The sequence below is a fragment of the Colossoma macropomum genome, unplaced genomic scaffold (genome assembly GCF_904425465.1).
Source record: "Colossoma macropomum unplaced genomic scaffold, Colossoma_macropomum, whole genome shotgun sequence".
Classification (NCBI taxonomy): domain Eukaryota; kingdom Metazoa; phylum Chordata; class Actinopteri; order Characiformes; family Serrasalmidae; genus Colossoma; species Colossoma macropomum.
The window spans coordinates 35,344,495-35,360,230 of record NW_023494802.1 but is presented as its reverse complement, the minus strand read 5'-3'; the positions used below and the strand labels follow the sequence as shown (position 1 = coordinate 35,360,230).

General features: G+C 37.7%; 3 protein-coding genes and 1 pseudogene across 3 annotated transcripts; all 4 read left to right on the top strand.

Moving 5' to 3' along the window:
- Window positions 1-2,600: 2,600 nt before the first annotated feature.
- LOC118822657 (chemokine XC receptor 1-like) lies at window positions 2,601-4,235 on the top strand. The gene is made up of 3 exons (XM_036591850.1): window positions 2,601-2,753; window positions 3,004-3,057; window positions 3,227-4,235. The coding sequence occupies exons 2-3, from the start codon at window positions 3,054-3,056 to the stop codon at window positions 4,216-4,218; spliced, it is 996 nt and encodes a 331-aa protein (XP_036447743.1). The 5' UTR covers window positions 2,601-2,753; window positions 3,004-3,053; the 3' UTR covers window positions 4,219-4,235.
- Window positions 4,236-6,901: 2,666 nt separating this feature from the next.
- Window positions 6,902-7,932, top strand: LOC118822894 (chemokine XC receptor 1-like). Its single transcript, XM_036592222.1, is given in 2 exon segments — window positions 6,902-7,508; window positions 7,510-7,932. Coding segments are annotated over 2 exon segments (906 nt in total). The 5' UTR covers window positions 6,902-7,025.
- A 1,564-nt stretch (window positions 7,933-9,496) lies between these two features.
- LOC118822978 (chemokine XC receptor 1-like) lies at window positions 9,497-15,237 on the top strand. The gene is made up of 4 exons (XM_036592320.1): window positions 9,497-10,211; window positions 13,495-13,635; window positions 13,907-13,961; window positions 14,133-15,237. Exons 2-4 carry the CDS (start codon window positions 13,597-13,599, stop codon window positions 15,089-15,091), a joined length of 1,053 nt encoding a protein of 350 aa, XP_036448213.1. The 5' UTR covers window positions 9,497-10,211; window positions 13,495-13,596; the 3' UTR covers window positions 15,092-15,237.
- On the top strand, window positions 10,235-12,545 carry LOC118822977 (annotated as a pseudogene).
- Window positions 15,238-15,736: the final 499 nt, after the last annotated feature.

The window sequence follows — 15,736 nt, the reverse complement described above, 5'->3', positions numbered from 1 at the left end:
TACTGACTTCAGTCTTTTATTAAGTGCACTCATTTTTCTTAGGTTTATTCATTATTGTAGTGGCTCCATCAACATAAACTGGCCTACAGAAACATTTGAAATTGGAGCAATTAATCCCGTCTGTTCATACTGTTCATAATAATAATTATTATTATTATAATAACTTTATCTATGTAGCATCTTTCAAAGTGCTTCACAACAAAATTAAATGTCTGTTTCATAAAAACGGTTATAGTAATAAACAAATACAAAGACGTATGAACAAGTAAGCATTAAAATATAAAGAAAATAGAACAAAATAAACATAGACTTAGAATGAAAAATAAGAACAAGAGAATAAATATGGTTCAAAATAAAAAATAAAAAAAACAAATATAATTGAGCAAAAACCTAACAGCAAAAAACTTATATCGAGCCTTTCTGAAACAGGTTCTACATAGCACCAACAAGGGTTCTGCTATTGTTATGATATGAGCTTGTAACAATAGCAGAATCCTTTTTGGTAATATATAGAACCTAAAGAACCATTTCACAATGCAAAGAACACTTTAATCATGTAAGGGTTATTTCAGCATTGTTATGGTATTTAATATACACTCTTTAAAAAGATGGTTCTTCAAGGGTTCCTTAGTAAAGAAAATAAACGTTTAAATAACCCTTTGCATGATTAAAGGGTTCATTGCATTGCGAAAGTGTTCTTCATATTGACAAAGAATCTGTTCTATATGGTTCTCATATGTAGAGCCTTTTCAAAACAGATTCTATATAGCATCAACAAGTGTTCTGCTATTGTTACGAGATGAGCTTGTAAGAGTAGCAGAACCCTTTTTGCTGCTACATAGAACCTAAAGAACACTTTCACGATGCAAAGAACCCTTTAATCATGCAGTTATTTGAACATTCATTTTCCTCGTAATGATACTTATTGTACACTCTTAAAAAAGATGGTTCTTCAAGGGTTCTTTAGTAAAGAACATGAATGCTCAAATAACCTTTTGCATGATTAAAGTGTTCATTGCATCGTGAAAGGGTTCCTCACACTGATAAAGAACCTGTTTAATCTGGTCCTATATGGAACCTTTTTGAAGCAGGTTCTATACAGCACCAAAAAGGTTTCTGCTATTGTTACAATATGAGCTTCTAACAATAGCAGAACCCTTTTTTGTTGCTATATAGAACCTAAAGAACAGTTTGACGATGTAAAGAGCCCTTTAATCCTGCAGAGGATTATTTGAGCATTGTTGTGGTATTTATAGTACACTTTTAAAAAGATGGTTCTTTAAAGGTTCCTTAGTAAAGAACATGAATGCTCAAGCAACCCTTTGCATGATTAAAGGGTTCTTTGCATTGTGAAAGGGTTCTTCACATTGATAAAGAATCTGTTCGATATGGTCCTATATCGAGCCTTTTGAAACAGATTCTATACAGTACCAACAAGCGTTCTGCTATTGTTATGATATGAGCTTGTAACAGTAGCAGAACTCCTTTTGGTGCTACATAGAACCTAAAGAACATTTCACAATGCAAAAGAACTCTTTATTCATGCAAAAGGTTATTTGAGCATTGTTATGGTATTTAATATACACTCTTTAAAAAAATGGCTCTTCAAGGGTTTAGTAAAGAACATGAATGCTCAAATAACCCTTTGCATGATTAAGTTTTTTCACATTGATAAAGAATCTGTTCTATATGGTGCTATATTGAGCCTTTGGTGCTACATATGACCTAAAGACCCCTTGAAAAACTAACACTAATAGAGTTAGTGAGAGGGAAATTGACACACTTTCGGGAGTCTTAGAAAACAACATGGATGCTTCTCTAAAAGCAGAAGGAAGAGAATGAAGTAAAGGAAGTCACTGTGCAAAAAGGTGTTGCATTAGATCTTCTCTTGAAGGAAAAGGGAGGTGTCAGACTACGGGAGGTGAGTGTTGCACTTATGTCTCCTATGCCTCATGCGCAGTGCAAGACCAGTCCATGACACGGCTAATGGTACAAAAGAACTGTGCGAAGCCCTGCTTGGGATCCTTCTTACCTGTACTCGTGGTTCACTAGAGGGGCTTTGTGAACAAAATTGCCATAAGCCATAGGGTGTAGTGATATTTCTGATCATTGTTGCATGGAAGCTGTTCTCACTATATGGCTGGTTCCAGCAACGAGAATATGGGCCTTGCTTATTATCGTAATTCGCAAACCTGATTGACTGTTTGATCATCACCCAGACCCTTCTGCGGAAGACAACGTCAGTGTTTAAGCAACCTTGTCCCACACTTCCCTTCGCATGAAGGTGTTGACACTGATGAGGGGAAATGTGTGAAAAAAGAAGTCTTTTTATAATATGATTTTATATATCATCTAAGTTGTATTTTATTTTAACCAAGTAATTAGTTTTAATCAAACAGCATTAACTTTCTCTCTGGCAAGAACGTGAACTCAAGCTGACCACTGAAGGTTCATACACTGTTTTTTTAATTGCAATGTTACACAATCCATGTTTGGTAGTTTTACTCTGTAACCAATCACAAGCTTGAGACTGTCTGCAGTGCCTATATAATCCAGTCTCAGATGATGAATGTTTGAGACTTTTCGTCACAAGACAGAACTCTCCCAGTACTGGAAGAGCTGCATAACTTCTCATATATTAACTGATTGAATAATTTTTCCTCACATCCACCAGACAAAACAGACTGGATTTCTAGTGCAGACTGCAGAAGGTGATACCTGCTCTGTACAATAAGCACTGATTTAGAGAGTCTGTAAGTATTTTACTTCTCCTTGTTTTGGGTTCAGTGCACAGTGTGGCACAAGATTACATAGCTACATGCTTATTTTTCAGCATCTTTGTTAGGCTTTATTGGAAATCATCAACAGCATGTCAGTCAGACTGATTATTTTAGTGCTGTGTGAGCAGATAGTATATTGTAGGCTTTAGATGTATAAATGCAGTGTGAGTTTGACAGAAAACAGTGAATGTCTGCCTTTAGTCCTTCTGTTTCTGTGTTGTAGTGTCCTAGTCCTCTTTCCGTGTGACACAAACAACAATTCAGGAGAGAAAAATGGGTAAGAAAATGCTGTGCATGTTTTTACTTCATCCAAATTGTTCATCATTATCACAATGATAATTAAAGCACTTCACTCTGACTGAGAGCAGCAAAGGGCTCTAATTTAGTATGAACTGGCGAATAGAAGTGCTCTGTAGGTGTTAAACAGATCTTTCTTTGCTTTCCAGAAAACAGTGAAGAGGGACAAAACACAAGTGATGCATCAGAATTTGATGACCATAATATGGATTATATTTTATTTAATGAATTTTGTAAATATAAGACTGTGATCAAATTTGGATCCATTGTAGTTCCCGTATTCTTCACCACTGTGGTCCTCCTCAGTCTCCTTGGTAACGTCCTGGTTCTGGTGATCCTTGGACTCTTTGAAAACCTCAAATCACTGACCAACATCTTTATCCTCAACTTGGCTCTGTCTGACCTGATCTTCACGCTTGGACTTCCGTTTTGGGCCTGTTCCTACATCTGGGGCTGGACCTTTGGTGATTTTATGTGCAGAAGTGTGAACTTTGTCTTCTCTGTTGGATTTCATAGCAGCATTGTGTTCCTGATGCTGATGACCATTCAGCGCTACATAGCAGTGGTCCATCCTCTGTTTGACTGGAACGGGTGGCAGAATTTTTCAGTGATTCCCATCGTTGCTTGGGTGTTTATCTTTGCATCAGCATTACCAGCCGTAGTGTACAGTGAAGTCAGAGCTGAGCCAGACTCTAACAAACTTTACTGTGCATACAACAGCTTTAAAGCTGCCATCGGTGTTACATATCAACAGAACATTTTGTTTGTTGTTGCCTTTTCAGTCATGGGTTTTTGCTACATAAGAATTATTCAGACCATCCTCAGGTCCCAGAGAAACAGCAAACACAGGACTATAAGAGTTATCTTCTGTGTTGTGGTGGTGTTCTTTCTAGGTTGGGCTCCTTATAACATTGTGATATTTCTGCAGACCTTAACTCATCAGCAGATCGAGCCTTTTGCAGAGTGTGATGTCTCGATTAAGCTTGACTTTGCGCTTTATGTCTGCAAACTGTTGGCTTTTGCCCACTGCTTTCTTAATCCAGTACTTTATGTTTTTGTTGGTGAAAAATTCCGGAATCATTTGAAGAAGCTTCTACAGAAAATTGAATCGATGTGGACTTCCATTAAATGGGAATGGTAGAAATTCATTCTGACAGTTTTGTGTATGCCAAATGTTGATCTAATCCGCTCCAATACAATAAATAAATACGTTAAATATGTTGATAGAACAGAGTCTGACCAGGTGGTTGGCAGTGCTGTTTAACGTTGTGGGATGGTAACCTTCGTCAATTGTTCACTTTATAAAAGCATTATATTGAATAGGAACGGCTGACATCAATCCAGTATATGTTACTGCACAATTACCTTCAACTGGACACTGGACAAGCCAGAGTTCCCAGCAAACATACAAAGTGTGCAAACATTATATTAAGCATGTAAAATCTCTAATATATAAACACTAGAACATACCATAAAACCAATGAATGTAGACAGTAATTACACTATATGGATAAAAGCATTGGGACACACCTCTTAATCATTGAATTCAGGTGTTCCATTCAGTCGCATTGCCAGGTATATAAAATCAAGCACCTAGCCATGGAGACTGCCTCTACAAACATTTGTGAAAGAATGAGTTCACTGAATTCGAGTGTAGTATTGTAATAGGAAGCCACCGTTGCAACAAGTAAGTTCACAAAATTTCTTCCCTCCTAGATATTCTACAATCAACTGTGAGAGGTATTATTGAAAAGTGGAAGCGTTTAGAAACCACAGCAACTCAGCCGTGAAGCAGCAGACCACGTAAAGTTACAGGGCAGGTTGCCGAGTGCTGAGGCACATAGCGTATAAAAGCTCTGCTGACTCAATAACTGCAGAGTTCAAACCTCCTCTGGCCTTAACAACAGCACAAGAACTGTGCGCTGGGAGCTTCGTTGCATGGGTTTCCATGGCCGAGCAGCTGCATGCAAGCTTTACATAACCAAGCATAATGACAAGCATCAGAAGGAGTGGTGTAAAGCCTCACCACTGGACTCTGGAGCAGTGGAACTCTATTCTGTAGAGTAATGAAACACGCTTCTCTATCTGCCTATCTGATGGACGAGTCTGGGTTTGGCGAATGCCAGGAGAACATTACCTGCATCTGACTGCATTGTGCCAGCTGTTACGTTTGATGGAGAGGGGATAATGCTATGTTTGTCCATATACAAAAACAGTGAAGAGGGAGAAAATGCAAGTGGTACATTTGCAGATTATGAATTTTATGATTATGAATATTATGAAGAGCATTATAAATTTTGTAGCTATGAGGCTGCGACCAAATTTGGATTATGTCAAAAAAGGTTGTTTATTTTCTGCTGGTGGAAACCCTCCTTGTTTCCTTGTCTTCTCATCAGTTGAGGGACCTTCTGCTCTTGTTAATGTCACTGTTGTTACATTTTTTCTCCACTTGTTGTTGATTGTCTTCACTGTTACATGGTGGATATATATATATATATATTGATTTTCTAAGTGAAAATAAATGTTCTGCATTTTTTTTTCTGAGTTTAACATATTGCAAAAAAAAAAAGGAAACATAAAACCAGTATATAACATAAAAATGTCATTTACATGTAACAGCTGAAGGAAAAAACAAGGACTAATAAATAGAAACCTACTAAACCACCAAGAACTCTGGGAAAGTCTGCTACATACACTCTTAGAACTGGTGGTGGTGGTTAGTTTGTTCTCACTGGACTCTCAACCAGACAGTACAAACAACTTGCCTGAATTAAATGGTAAGAACTGATTGACAATGTCAGAGCTTTCAGTGAGAACTCCACACTCTCTCACCCTCTTACATTCAGTCTCCAAACCTGAGCAACCCAGACTGTTTTTTAACAGAATGTCAATTGATTACACAGAATGTCAACTGATTACACATATAAGCTCAGCTATATTTTTATATTAATTAAGTATTTAACTTTAACCAAACAGCATTAACTTTCTGCCTGGCAACAAAGTAACCTGCAGAAGAGATGCAACCCAAAATGCAGACAGTCAGTCTTTTTAAGAATCGTACAGGGTGCAGATACGTATCTCCTGTGTAAGCGAGAAGTGAGACACTGTCTGTCTCTGTGGTTCCTGCTACTCGCTGAAATTAAGTCATCAGCTTCTTTTAGAAACAGGGCTTCTGTTCTGAAGTTAAGTTGACCACTGAAGGTTACATGTTCTCACACTGTATTTTTAAGTGCCATGTTAGAAACTCCACGTTTGGTAAAGTTTTACTCTGTAACCAATCACAAGCTTTATACTGTCTGTAGTAGACAGAACTCCCTCAGTACAGGAAGAGCTGCATAACTTCTCATATATTAACTGACAGAATCATTCTTTCTTCACATCCACAAGACAAAACAGACTGGATTTCTAGTGAAGACTGATAGTTGCTCTATAAACAGCTCAAACACCTTCAGCACAAGTGCTGTTTTTGAGAGCCGTTTGCTACAAATCTGTAAGTTTTTTTCTCTTATTTTAGTTTGAGTGCACAGTGCGGCACAAGACTGTAGAGCTGCATGCTTATTTTTCAGCATCTTTGTTAGGCTTTATTCATCAATAGCATTGATGAGCACAGTGAATGGCTGCTTTTAGTCCTTCTGTTTCTGTGTTGTAGTGTCCTCGTCCTCTCTCTGTGTGACAAAGACAATTCAGGAGAGAAAAATGGGTAAGAACATTCTGTATATCTGTTTATATTGCATCCAAATCGTTCAACACTATCACAGTGATTAAAACACTTCACTCTGAATGAGAGCAGCAAAGAACTCTAATTTAGTATAAACTGGTGAATAGAAGTGCTCTGTAGGTATTTAACAATCCTTTCTTTGCTTTCCAGACCATGAGGATGGAGAATATGAAAATAGCACTTTTGAATATTATGAAGATTATTACTTTTTTGACTTTGATGTGGAATACATGTTTCATAATGAATTGTGCAGCTATGAGGCTGTGACCAAATTTGGATCCATTGTAGTTCCCATAGTGTTCACCATTGTGGTCCTCCTCAGTCTCATTGGTAACATCCTGGTTCTGGTGATCCTTGGACTCTACGAGAACCTCAAATCACTGACCAACATCTTCATCCTTAACTTGGCTCTGTCTGACCTGATCTTCACTCTTGGACTTCCTTTTTGTGTCAGTTACTACATCTGGAGCTGGACGTTTGGTGATTTTATGTGTAAAGCCATGAACTTTATATTCTCTGCTGGATTTTATAGCAGTACTGTGTTCCTGATGCTGATGTCCATTCAGCGCTATTTAGCAGTGGTCCATCCTCTGTCTGATTGGAACAAAAGGCAGAGGTTTGCAGCGATTCTCATCCTTGCTTGGACGTTCAGCTTTGCAGCAGCTTTACCAGACTTACTTTTCAGCAAAGTCAAAGTTAACTCAGCACTCTCTAAAAAACCATTACTGTGAGTTTAACAACATCAAAGCAGGTGCTGTGTTTACATATCAACAGAACATTTTGTTTGTTGTTGCATTTTCAGTCATGGGTTTTTGCTACATAAGAATTATTCAGACCATCCTCAGGTCCCAAACAAACAACAGACACAGAACTAGAAGACTGATCTTCTGTATTGTGGTGGTGTTCTTTGTAGGCTGGGCTCCTTATAACATTGTGATATTTCTGCGGACCTACACTGATCATCGGATCAAATCTTTAACAGAATGTGACGTCTCCAGTCCTCTTGAATATGTGTTTTATGTCTGCAAACTGCTGGCTTTTTCCCACTGCTTTATTAATCCAGTGCTTTATGTTTTTGTTGGTGTAAAATTCAGGAATCATTTGAGGAAGCTTCTACAGAAAATTTTTCAAAGTTAAATTGACATGAACTTCCATTGAATGAGAATGGTAAAAATTCATTCTGTTAGTTTTATGCTTGCGAAAAGTTGACCCAATCCACTTTCATTCAATAAATAAATAAGTAAGTAAGTAATTGAATGGTTAAATAACTGTGGCATGTTGGAGCTGAGGAGGCAAAGCAGAAGTTCAAATAAATGTGTCCTACTAGTAAACTTGGAATGAAATATAAATAACAACAAAAATATCTGTGAACCTGTTTTTGTTATTAGAAGAATTGTGGTCTTGCTGTGTCTTGGTTTCTGCGTTTTTCATTGCATCAAGGGAGCAACTGAGTTTCAGTTGGGCAAACAGGGGGCGACCACTCTACATCATGAGCGGTTTGTCCAACCACAGTTAAGATGATCTGGATCCATGGATGGTTTTGTTGCTAGAACAAACTGAAGTCAGCGAACATACAACAAACTGTGCAAACATTATATTAATCATTTAGTATCTCCAAACCAATGTAGTGTTAATGGAGAACTTTATGTCATGAAATCAATGTGTGTAGATGTCAGACATATAACACTGTCTCCATGGCAGGTTTGTATGGAATTTTAATGTGGACGTGATTACAGAGCTGTAGACATGAAATTCAGCAACTGAAGACAGTAATTGTGTCACCCGAGGTTGTTTATGTTCCCTCCCACATGTGGTCTTGCTGGCGGAAACGCTCCTTGTTTTCTCCTTGTCTTCACATCAGTGTTTGGGGACATCAGGTTCTTGGTAATGTCACTGTTGTGCCATTTTTTTCTCCATTTGTTGATGATTGTCTTTACTGTTACATGGTATATACATTTTTTAAACCCTAAAATGTTTCTTTACCTTCATTTATAGATTGCCATTTCACATTAAAGGTGGAAAAATTTCTGACATGATTTAACTTGGTATAATGTTTTTTACAACATAAAAGCCTGCCATTTTTACAAGATGTGTAGACTTTTTATATCCACTGGAAAGTACATCCACAATTATTTTTTTATCCACATGATATAACCTCTGGTTAAATGACATTTTATTGAGTTTAACACATTGGAGAAAAATATAAAACATAAAATGTGCCACAATTTTTGCACAGGCCATATTTTAAAATGTTACAGAAGTGTGTTGTCTGTAGAGGACATGTTCACTTCAACCAAAAAAATTGACGAGGGGCGCCCAAACTTTTGCCTATGACTGTATATAACCTTTATATAATGTAAAAATGCCATTTATATAAAACATCTGAAGGAAAAAAAGGGCTAACAAATAGAAACCTACTAAACCACCAAGACCTTTGGGAAAGCCTGCCTTATACTTTCTTAGAATGTGTTGTGGTTAGTTTGTTCTCACTGGATTCTCTACCGGAGAATACAAACAACTTGCCTGAATTAAATAATGAGAACTGACTGAAAATGTCAGAGCTTTCAGTGAGAACTTCACACTCTCTCACCCTCTCACATTCAGTCTTCCAACCTGAGCAACCCGGACTGTCATTTAACAGAATGTCAAATGATTACACATTGCAATTCATGCAGTGACAATGATAAAGGAAGTGAAACAGTAGTGCTAAAAGAGGGAAGTGTTTTACAGTCATGTGCAGCTTCATCTACTGGGCCAAAGTTGTGGTTTTTGATGTTTTTAGAAGCCTGAACACATAAACTGCTGATCCACGTGAGAAAAATCTTATATCCTGATCATAAGCTGTATTTTTATATTCATCATGTTTTTAACTTTAATCAAACAGCGTTAACTTTCTGTCTGGCAACAAAGTAACCTGCAGAAGAGATGCAACCCAATATGCAGACAGTCAGTCTTTTTATGAAATGTACAGGGTGCAGATATCTCCTGTGTAAGCGAGAAGTGAGACACTGTCTGTCTCTGTGGTTTCTGCTCTTTATTGAAATGAATTTGTCAGTTTCTTCTAGAGCTTCTGTTCTGAACTTAAGTTAACCACTGAAGGTTACATGTTCCCACACTGTTTTAAGTGCCATGTTCGAAACTCCATATTTGGTAGTTTTACTCTGGAACCAATCACAAGCATTATACTGTCTGAAGTGCCTATATAACCCACAGTCAGATGATGAATGTGTGAGGCTTCTCGTTACCCAGTACTGGAAGAGCTGCCTTACTTCTCATATATTATTTGATTGAATCATTTTTCCCACATACCGGACATAACAGACTGGATTTCTAGTGCAGACTGCAGAAGCTGATACTCGCTCTGTAAACAGCTCAAACACCTTCAACTGTTTTTGAGAGTTGTTTCCTACAAATCTGTATGTAATGTTTTTTCCTTGTTTCAGTTTTGGTGCACAGTGTAGCACAAGGTTGCAAAGCTACATGCTTATTATTCAGCATCTTTGTTAGGCTTTATTGGAAATTATCAATAGCATGTTAATCAGACTGATATTTTAGTGCTGTGTGAGCAGATAGTATATTGTAGGCTTTAGATGTACAAATGCAGTGTGAGTTTGACAGAAAACAGTGAATGGCTGCCTTTAGTCCTTCTGTTTCTGTGTTGTAGTGTCCTAGTCCTCTTTCTGTGTGACACAGATACAATTCAGGAGAGAAAAATGGGTAAGAAAATGCTGTATATGAGCTCTAATTTAGTATGAACTGGTGACTAGAAGTGCTCTGTAGGTGTTAAACAGTCCTTTCTTTGCTTTCCAGAAAACAGTGAAGATGGAGAATATGCAAGTGTTACACCTGTATATTATGACTTTTCTGAGTATTATGTGTATGATATTTCTCATAATGACGTTTGTAGCTATGAGGCTGTTACCAAAGTTGGATCCATTGTAGCTCCCATATTCATCTCCACTGTGGTCCTCCTCAGTCTCATTGGTAACATCCTGGTTCTGGTGATCCTTGGACTCTGTAAAAACCTCAAATCCCTGACCAACATCTTTATCCTAAACTTGGCTCTGTCTGACCTGATCTTCACTCTTGGACTTCCGTTTTGGGCCTGTGCCTACATCTGGGGCTGGACATTTGGTGATTTTATGTGTAAAGGTGTGAACTTTATCTTCTCTGCTGGATTTTATAGCAGCACTATGTTCCTGATGCTGATGTCCATTCAACGCTATATAGCAGTGGTCCATCCTCTGTCTGACTGGAACAGCAGGCAGAGTTTTGTAGCGATTCTCATTCTTACTTGGATGTTCAGCTTTTCAGCAGCTTTGCCATCCTTACTGTACAGTGAAATCATAGCTAACCAAATAGACTCTAAGACAACCCAATATGACTGTGGGTTTAACAGCACTAAAGCCATTGTTGGTGTTATATATCACGAGACTATGTTTTTTGTTATTGCCTTTACAGTCATTGGTTTTTGCTTCATAAGAATTATTCAGACCGTCCTCAGGTCTCAGACAAACAACAGACACGGGATTATAAGACTGATCTTCTGTATGGTGGTGGTGTCCTTTATCAGCTGGGCTCCTTATAACATTGTGATGTTTCTGAGGTTTTTGACTTTCCACCAGACGACAACACAATGTGATGTGTCCATTCATTTTAACTATGCTATTTATATCTGCACGGTGCTCGCTTATTCCCACTGCTGTCTTAATCCGGTGCTTTATGTCTTTTTTTGGTGTAAAATTCCCAAATTATTTAAGAACACTTCTACAGAAAATGTTTCGATGTTGACTTAACGTGAAGTTCCATTAAATGAGAAAGATAGAAATTAATTCTGCCAGTTTTATGTATGCCAAAATTTGATCTAATGCTCTCCAATTTAATAAATAATTAACTAAAAAAATGCACTGATAATAAGAGGATGGCATGTTGGAGCTCAAGAGGCAAAAGAAGTTTAAATAAATGCTTCAAACTAATAACTTGGAATGAAATACAAACAACAACAAAAAAAAATGAGAGAAGATGTTTTTTATTCAAGCATTTTGGTCTTGTTGTGTCTTGGTTTCTGAGCTTTTCACTGCTGCATGGGGAATAACTGAGTTTCAGTTGGGCAGACAGGGGTCGACCACTCTACATCGTCAGCAGCTTTTCCAACCACAGTTAAGAGGATCTGGATGCATGGATGGTTTTGTTGCTAGAACAGAATCTAAACAGATACTCAGCAGAGCTGTTTAACACTGTTTCTGGGATGATGACCTTCATCAACTGTTCATACCACTACTTTATAAAAGCACTTCAATGATCAGGAACTGCTGACATCAATCCAGTACATGTTATTGCCCATTCACAGCAGCCTTCAACTGAACGCTAGGTCAGAGTTCCCATCAAACATACAACAACATGTGCCAACATCATATTAAGCATTAAGTAACTGAAATACCATAAAACCAATGTAGTGTTAATGGAGAACTGTTTTATGCCATGAAATCAATGTGTGTAGATGATGGATGCTGTCTCAATCACAGGTTTATGTTAAATTTAAATTACCAGCTGATGACAGAGATATATACATTGAAATGAAGCAGATGTAGACAGTCATTTTGTCAGAAAAGGCTGTTTATTTTCCCCTCTACATGTGGTGCTGGTGGAAACAACAAGCTCTCAGACCAGCTTTTTGTATAACATTAGGTATAACTACAGTTACAAAAAAGTACATTTAAAAAATAAAACATAATAACTATATGAGTAATAAAATTATAATAATCATCATAATAATGTGAGACATCAGGACATTGTTACCAGGTTGTTGGTAACTGGTCTACACTCCATACTTTTTCAGTAGGCTGAACAGCTGGTCAGATAGCAAACCGGTTAACAGACTCCTCCAACAATGTTCAGAAAGGTTTTCATTTTTCTGTTTTTTTACTGGAAAAAACAATTATCTCCAAAATGGCAGCCTTACAGGAAAGTGTGAAAATTACGGAGCCCTGCAGGTGATATTCTGTATAAATAAAAATAATGCATGGCCACGATTTAGTAAGGCAACGGGAACAAGATAATTAAGTCATAACTTAGTAAGGCGTGGGAACGAGATCCTAATACGTGGCCATGACTTAGCAAGGCATGATCTCATTCCCACGTTTACCATGATCTCATATCTCATTCCCATGCATAATTAAGTTGCAGCCATGCATAAGAATCTCATTCCCATGCTTTACTAAGTTACGGCTATGCATAAGGATCTCATTCTCACGCATTAATATGGTGTGGCCATGCATTATTTTTTATTTATACAAGATGTCACCAGCAGGGCTCTGTAGAAAATAGTCAAAACTTTAAATGCAATTTAGTGTAAAGATATTTTTCTAAGCAATTTTGGAGCATTTCTGTTGGTCCAATTGGCATTAAATTTTCACACAAGCTTAAAGGCAGCTGCTGTGTTTAAATGAAGTAGAAAATTTTGAATTGAAAAACATAGAAATACCTGTTTTTGTTTTTTGGACAGCAACAATATGTTGCTTAGTTGGTTAAAACAATGAACAGAAATTAGTTGGTGTTACTTCAGAGCTGCACAAACAAGATTAAGAAATCCCTATGCATGTCTTAACCACCTCAGTTTTCATGGGAAGTGTGCAGTTCACGAAATATCCAGAAATGTCATTTTTCAGAAATGCCAGTTTGTTTCAATTCCTCTTTCAGAGAGAACTGCAGCCAGTAGTGCCATTATATGCAGTTCCTTCTACTGATCAAAAGCCTGACAGTAGAAAGCACACTCTTCTGACCCTCCAGGTGAAACAGTTCATGTTTCCAGTGCAGACTGCAAAAGCTGATACTTGTTCTGTAAGTATATTCCTGTACATTTGTACATATTTTTATTTTCCTTGTTTCAGTTTTAGGTCACAGTGTAGCACAAGGTTGCAAAGCGACATGCTTATTTTTCAGCATCTTTGTTAGGCTTTATTGGAAATCATCAACAGCATGTCAGTCAGACTGATATTTTAGTGCTGTGTGAGCAGATAGTATATTGTAGGCTTTACATGTACAAATGCAGTGTGAGTTTGACAGAAAACAGTGAATGTCTGCCTTTAGTCCTTCTGTTTCTGTGTTGTAGTGTCCTCAGTCCTCTTTCCAAGTGACACAGGCAACAATTCAGGAGAGAAAAATGGGTAAGAAAATGCTGTATATGTGTTTTTACTTCATCCAAATTGTTCATCATTATCACAATGATAATTAAAGCACTTCACTCTGACTGAGAGCAGCAAAGGGCTCTAATTTAGTATGAACTGGTGACTAGAAGTGCTCTGTAGGTGTTAAACAGATCTTTCTTTGCTTTCCAGAAAACAGTGAAGAGGGAGAATATGCAAATAGCACATTTGGATATTATGAATATTATGAATATCATAATACATCACATCAAAACGAAGCTGTGATCAAAGTTGGATCCACTGCAGCTCCCATAGTCTTCACCATTGTGGTCCTCCTCAGTCTCATTGGTAACGTCCTGGTTCTGGTGATCTTTGGACTCTATGAAAACCTCAAATCACTGACCAACATCTTCATCCTCAACTTGGCTCTGTCTGACCTGATCTTCACTCTTGGACTTCCGTTTTGGGCCTGTTCCTACATCTGGAGCTGGACGTTTGGTGATTTTGTGTGTAAAAGTGTGAACTTTATCTTCTCTGCTGGATTTCATAGTAGTATTGTGATCCTGATGCTGATGTCCATTGAGCGCTACGTAGCAGTGGTCCATCCTCGGTCAAACTGGAACAGATGGCAGCGATTTGTCTTTCCTATCCTTACTTGGGTGTTTAGCTTTGCAGCAGCATCACCAGAGTTACTGTACAACAAAGTCATGTCTGACCCAACAGATAATAAACATTGCTGTGACTATTACAGCATTGAAGCTATCATCGGTTTTACATATCAACAGAACATTTTGTTTGTTGTTGCCTTTTCAGTCATGGGTTTTTGCTACATAGGAATTATTGTAACCATCCCCAGGTCCCAGAGAAACAACAGAAACAGGACTAGAAGACTGATCTTCTGTATTGTGGTGGTGTTCTTTATCAGCTGGGCTCCTTATAACATTGTGATGTTTCTGCTCACCTTACTTTTTCATCGGACCGACACTTTTACACAGTGTGATGTGTTCATTCATTATGACTCTGCGTTTTATGTCTGCAGACTGCTCGCTTGTTCCCACTGCTGTTTGAATCCAGTTATTTATGTTTTTGTTGATGTAAAATTCCGTAATCATTTGAAGACGCTTCTACAGCAAATGTTTGTGGGACGGTGACCTTCATCAACTGCTCACAGCATTATCTTATAAAAGCATTACAATGATCAATAAATGCTGACATCAGTCCACTCCATAATATTACACTATTAGAGAGGCCTTCGCTGCCATCCAGATGACGTCTTTTTCAGGGAAGGCCTTGCTTATTTCAGCAGGACGATGCCAAACCACATTCTGCAAGTATTACAACAGCATGGCTCTGTAGTAAAAAGAGTCTAGGTGCTAAACTGACCTGCCTGCAGTCCAGACCTGTCACCCACTGAAAATATTTGGTGTATCATGAAATGAAAAATACAACAAAGGAGACCCTAAACTGTTGAGCAGCTGAAATCCTACATCAAGCAAGAACAAGAAAACATTTCACTTTCAAAACTACAGCAGTATCTCCTCAGTTCCCAAACACTTACAGAGTGTTTTACAGAGAGATTTAAAAGAAAAGGTGATGCAACACAGTGGTAAACAGTGTCCCAACTTTTTTTTAAATATGTTGCTGCCATCAAATTCAAAATGGGCACATATTTTTCAGAAAACAACACAATTTCTCAGTTTTAACATTTGACATACATCTTTTCACAATATAAGGCACAGTAGATGGTGAATGTCCTTTGGTGTATGCTCCTTTTATTCACCTAATTCACCTACTTA

Coding starts and splice junctions, on each gene's coding strand:
- LOC118822978 (XM_036592320.1), top strand. CDS start 13,597: ATGTTTCCAGTGCAGACTGCAAAAGCTGATACTTGTTCT. Junction 13,636..13,906: donor CAAAAGCTGATACTTGTTCT/GTAAGTATATTC, acceptor TCTGTGTTGTAG/TGTCCTCAGTCCTCTTTCCA. Junction 13,962..14,132: donor AATTCAGGAGAGAAAAATGG/GTAAGAAAATGC, acceptor TTTGCTTTCCAG/AAAACAGTGAAGAGGGAGAA.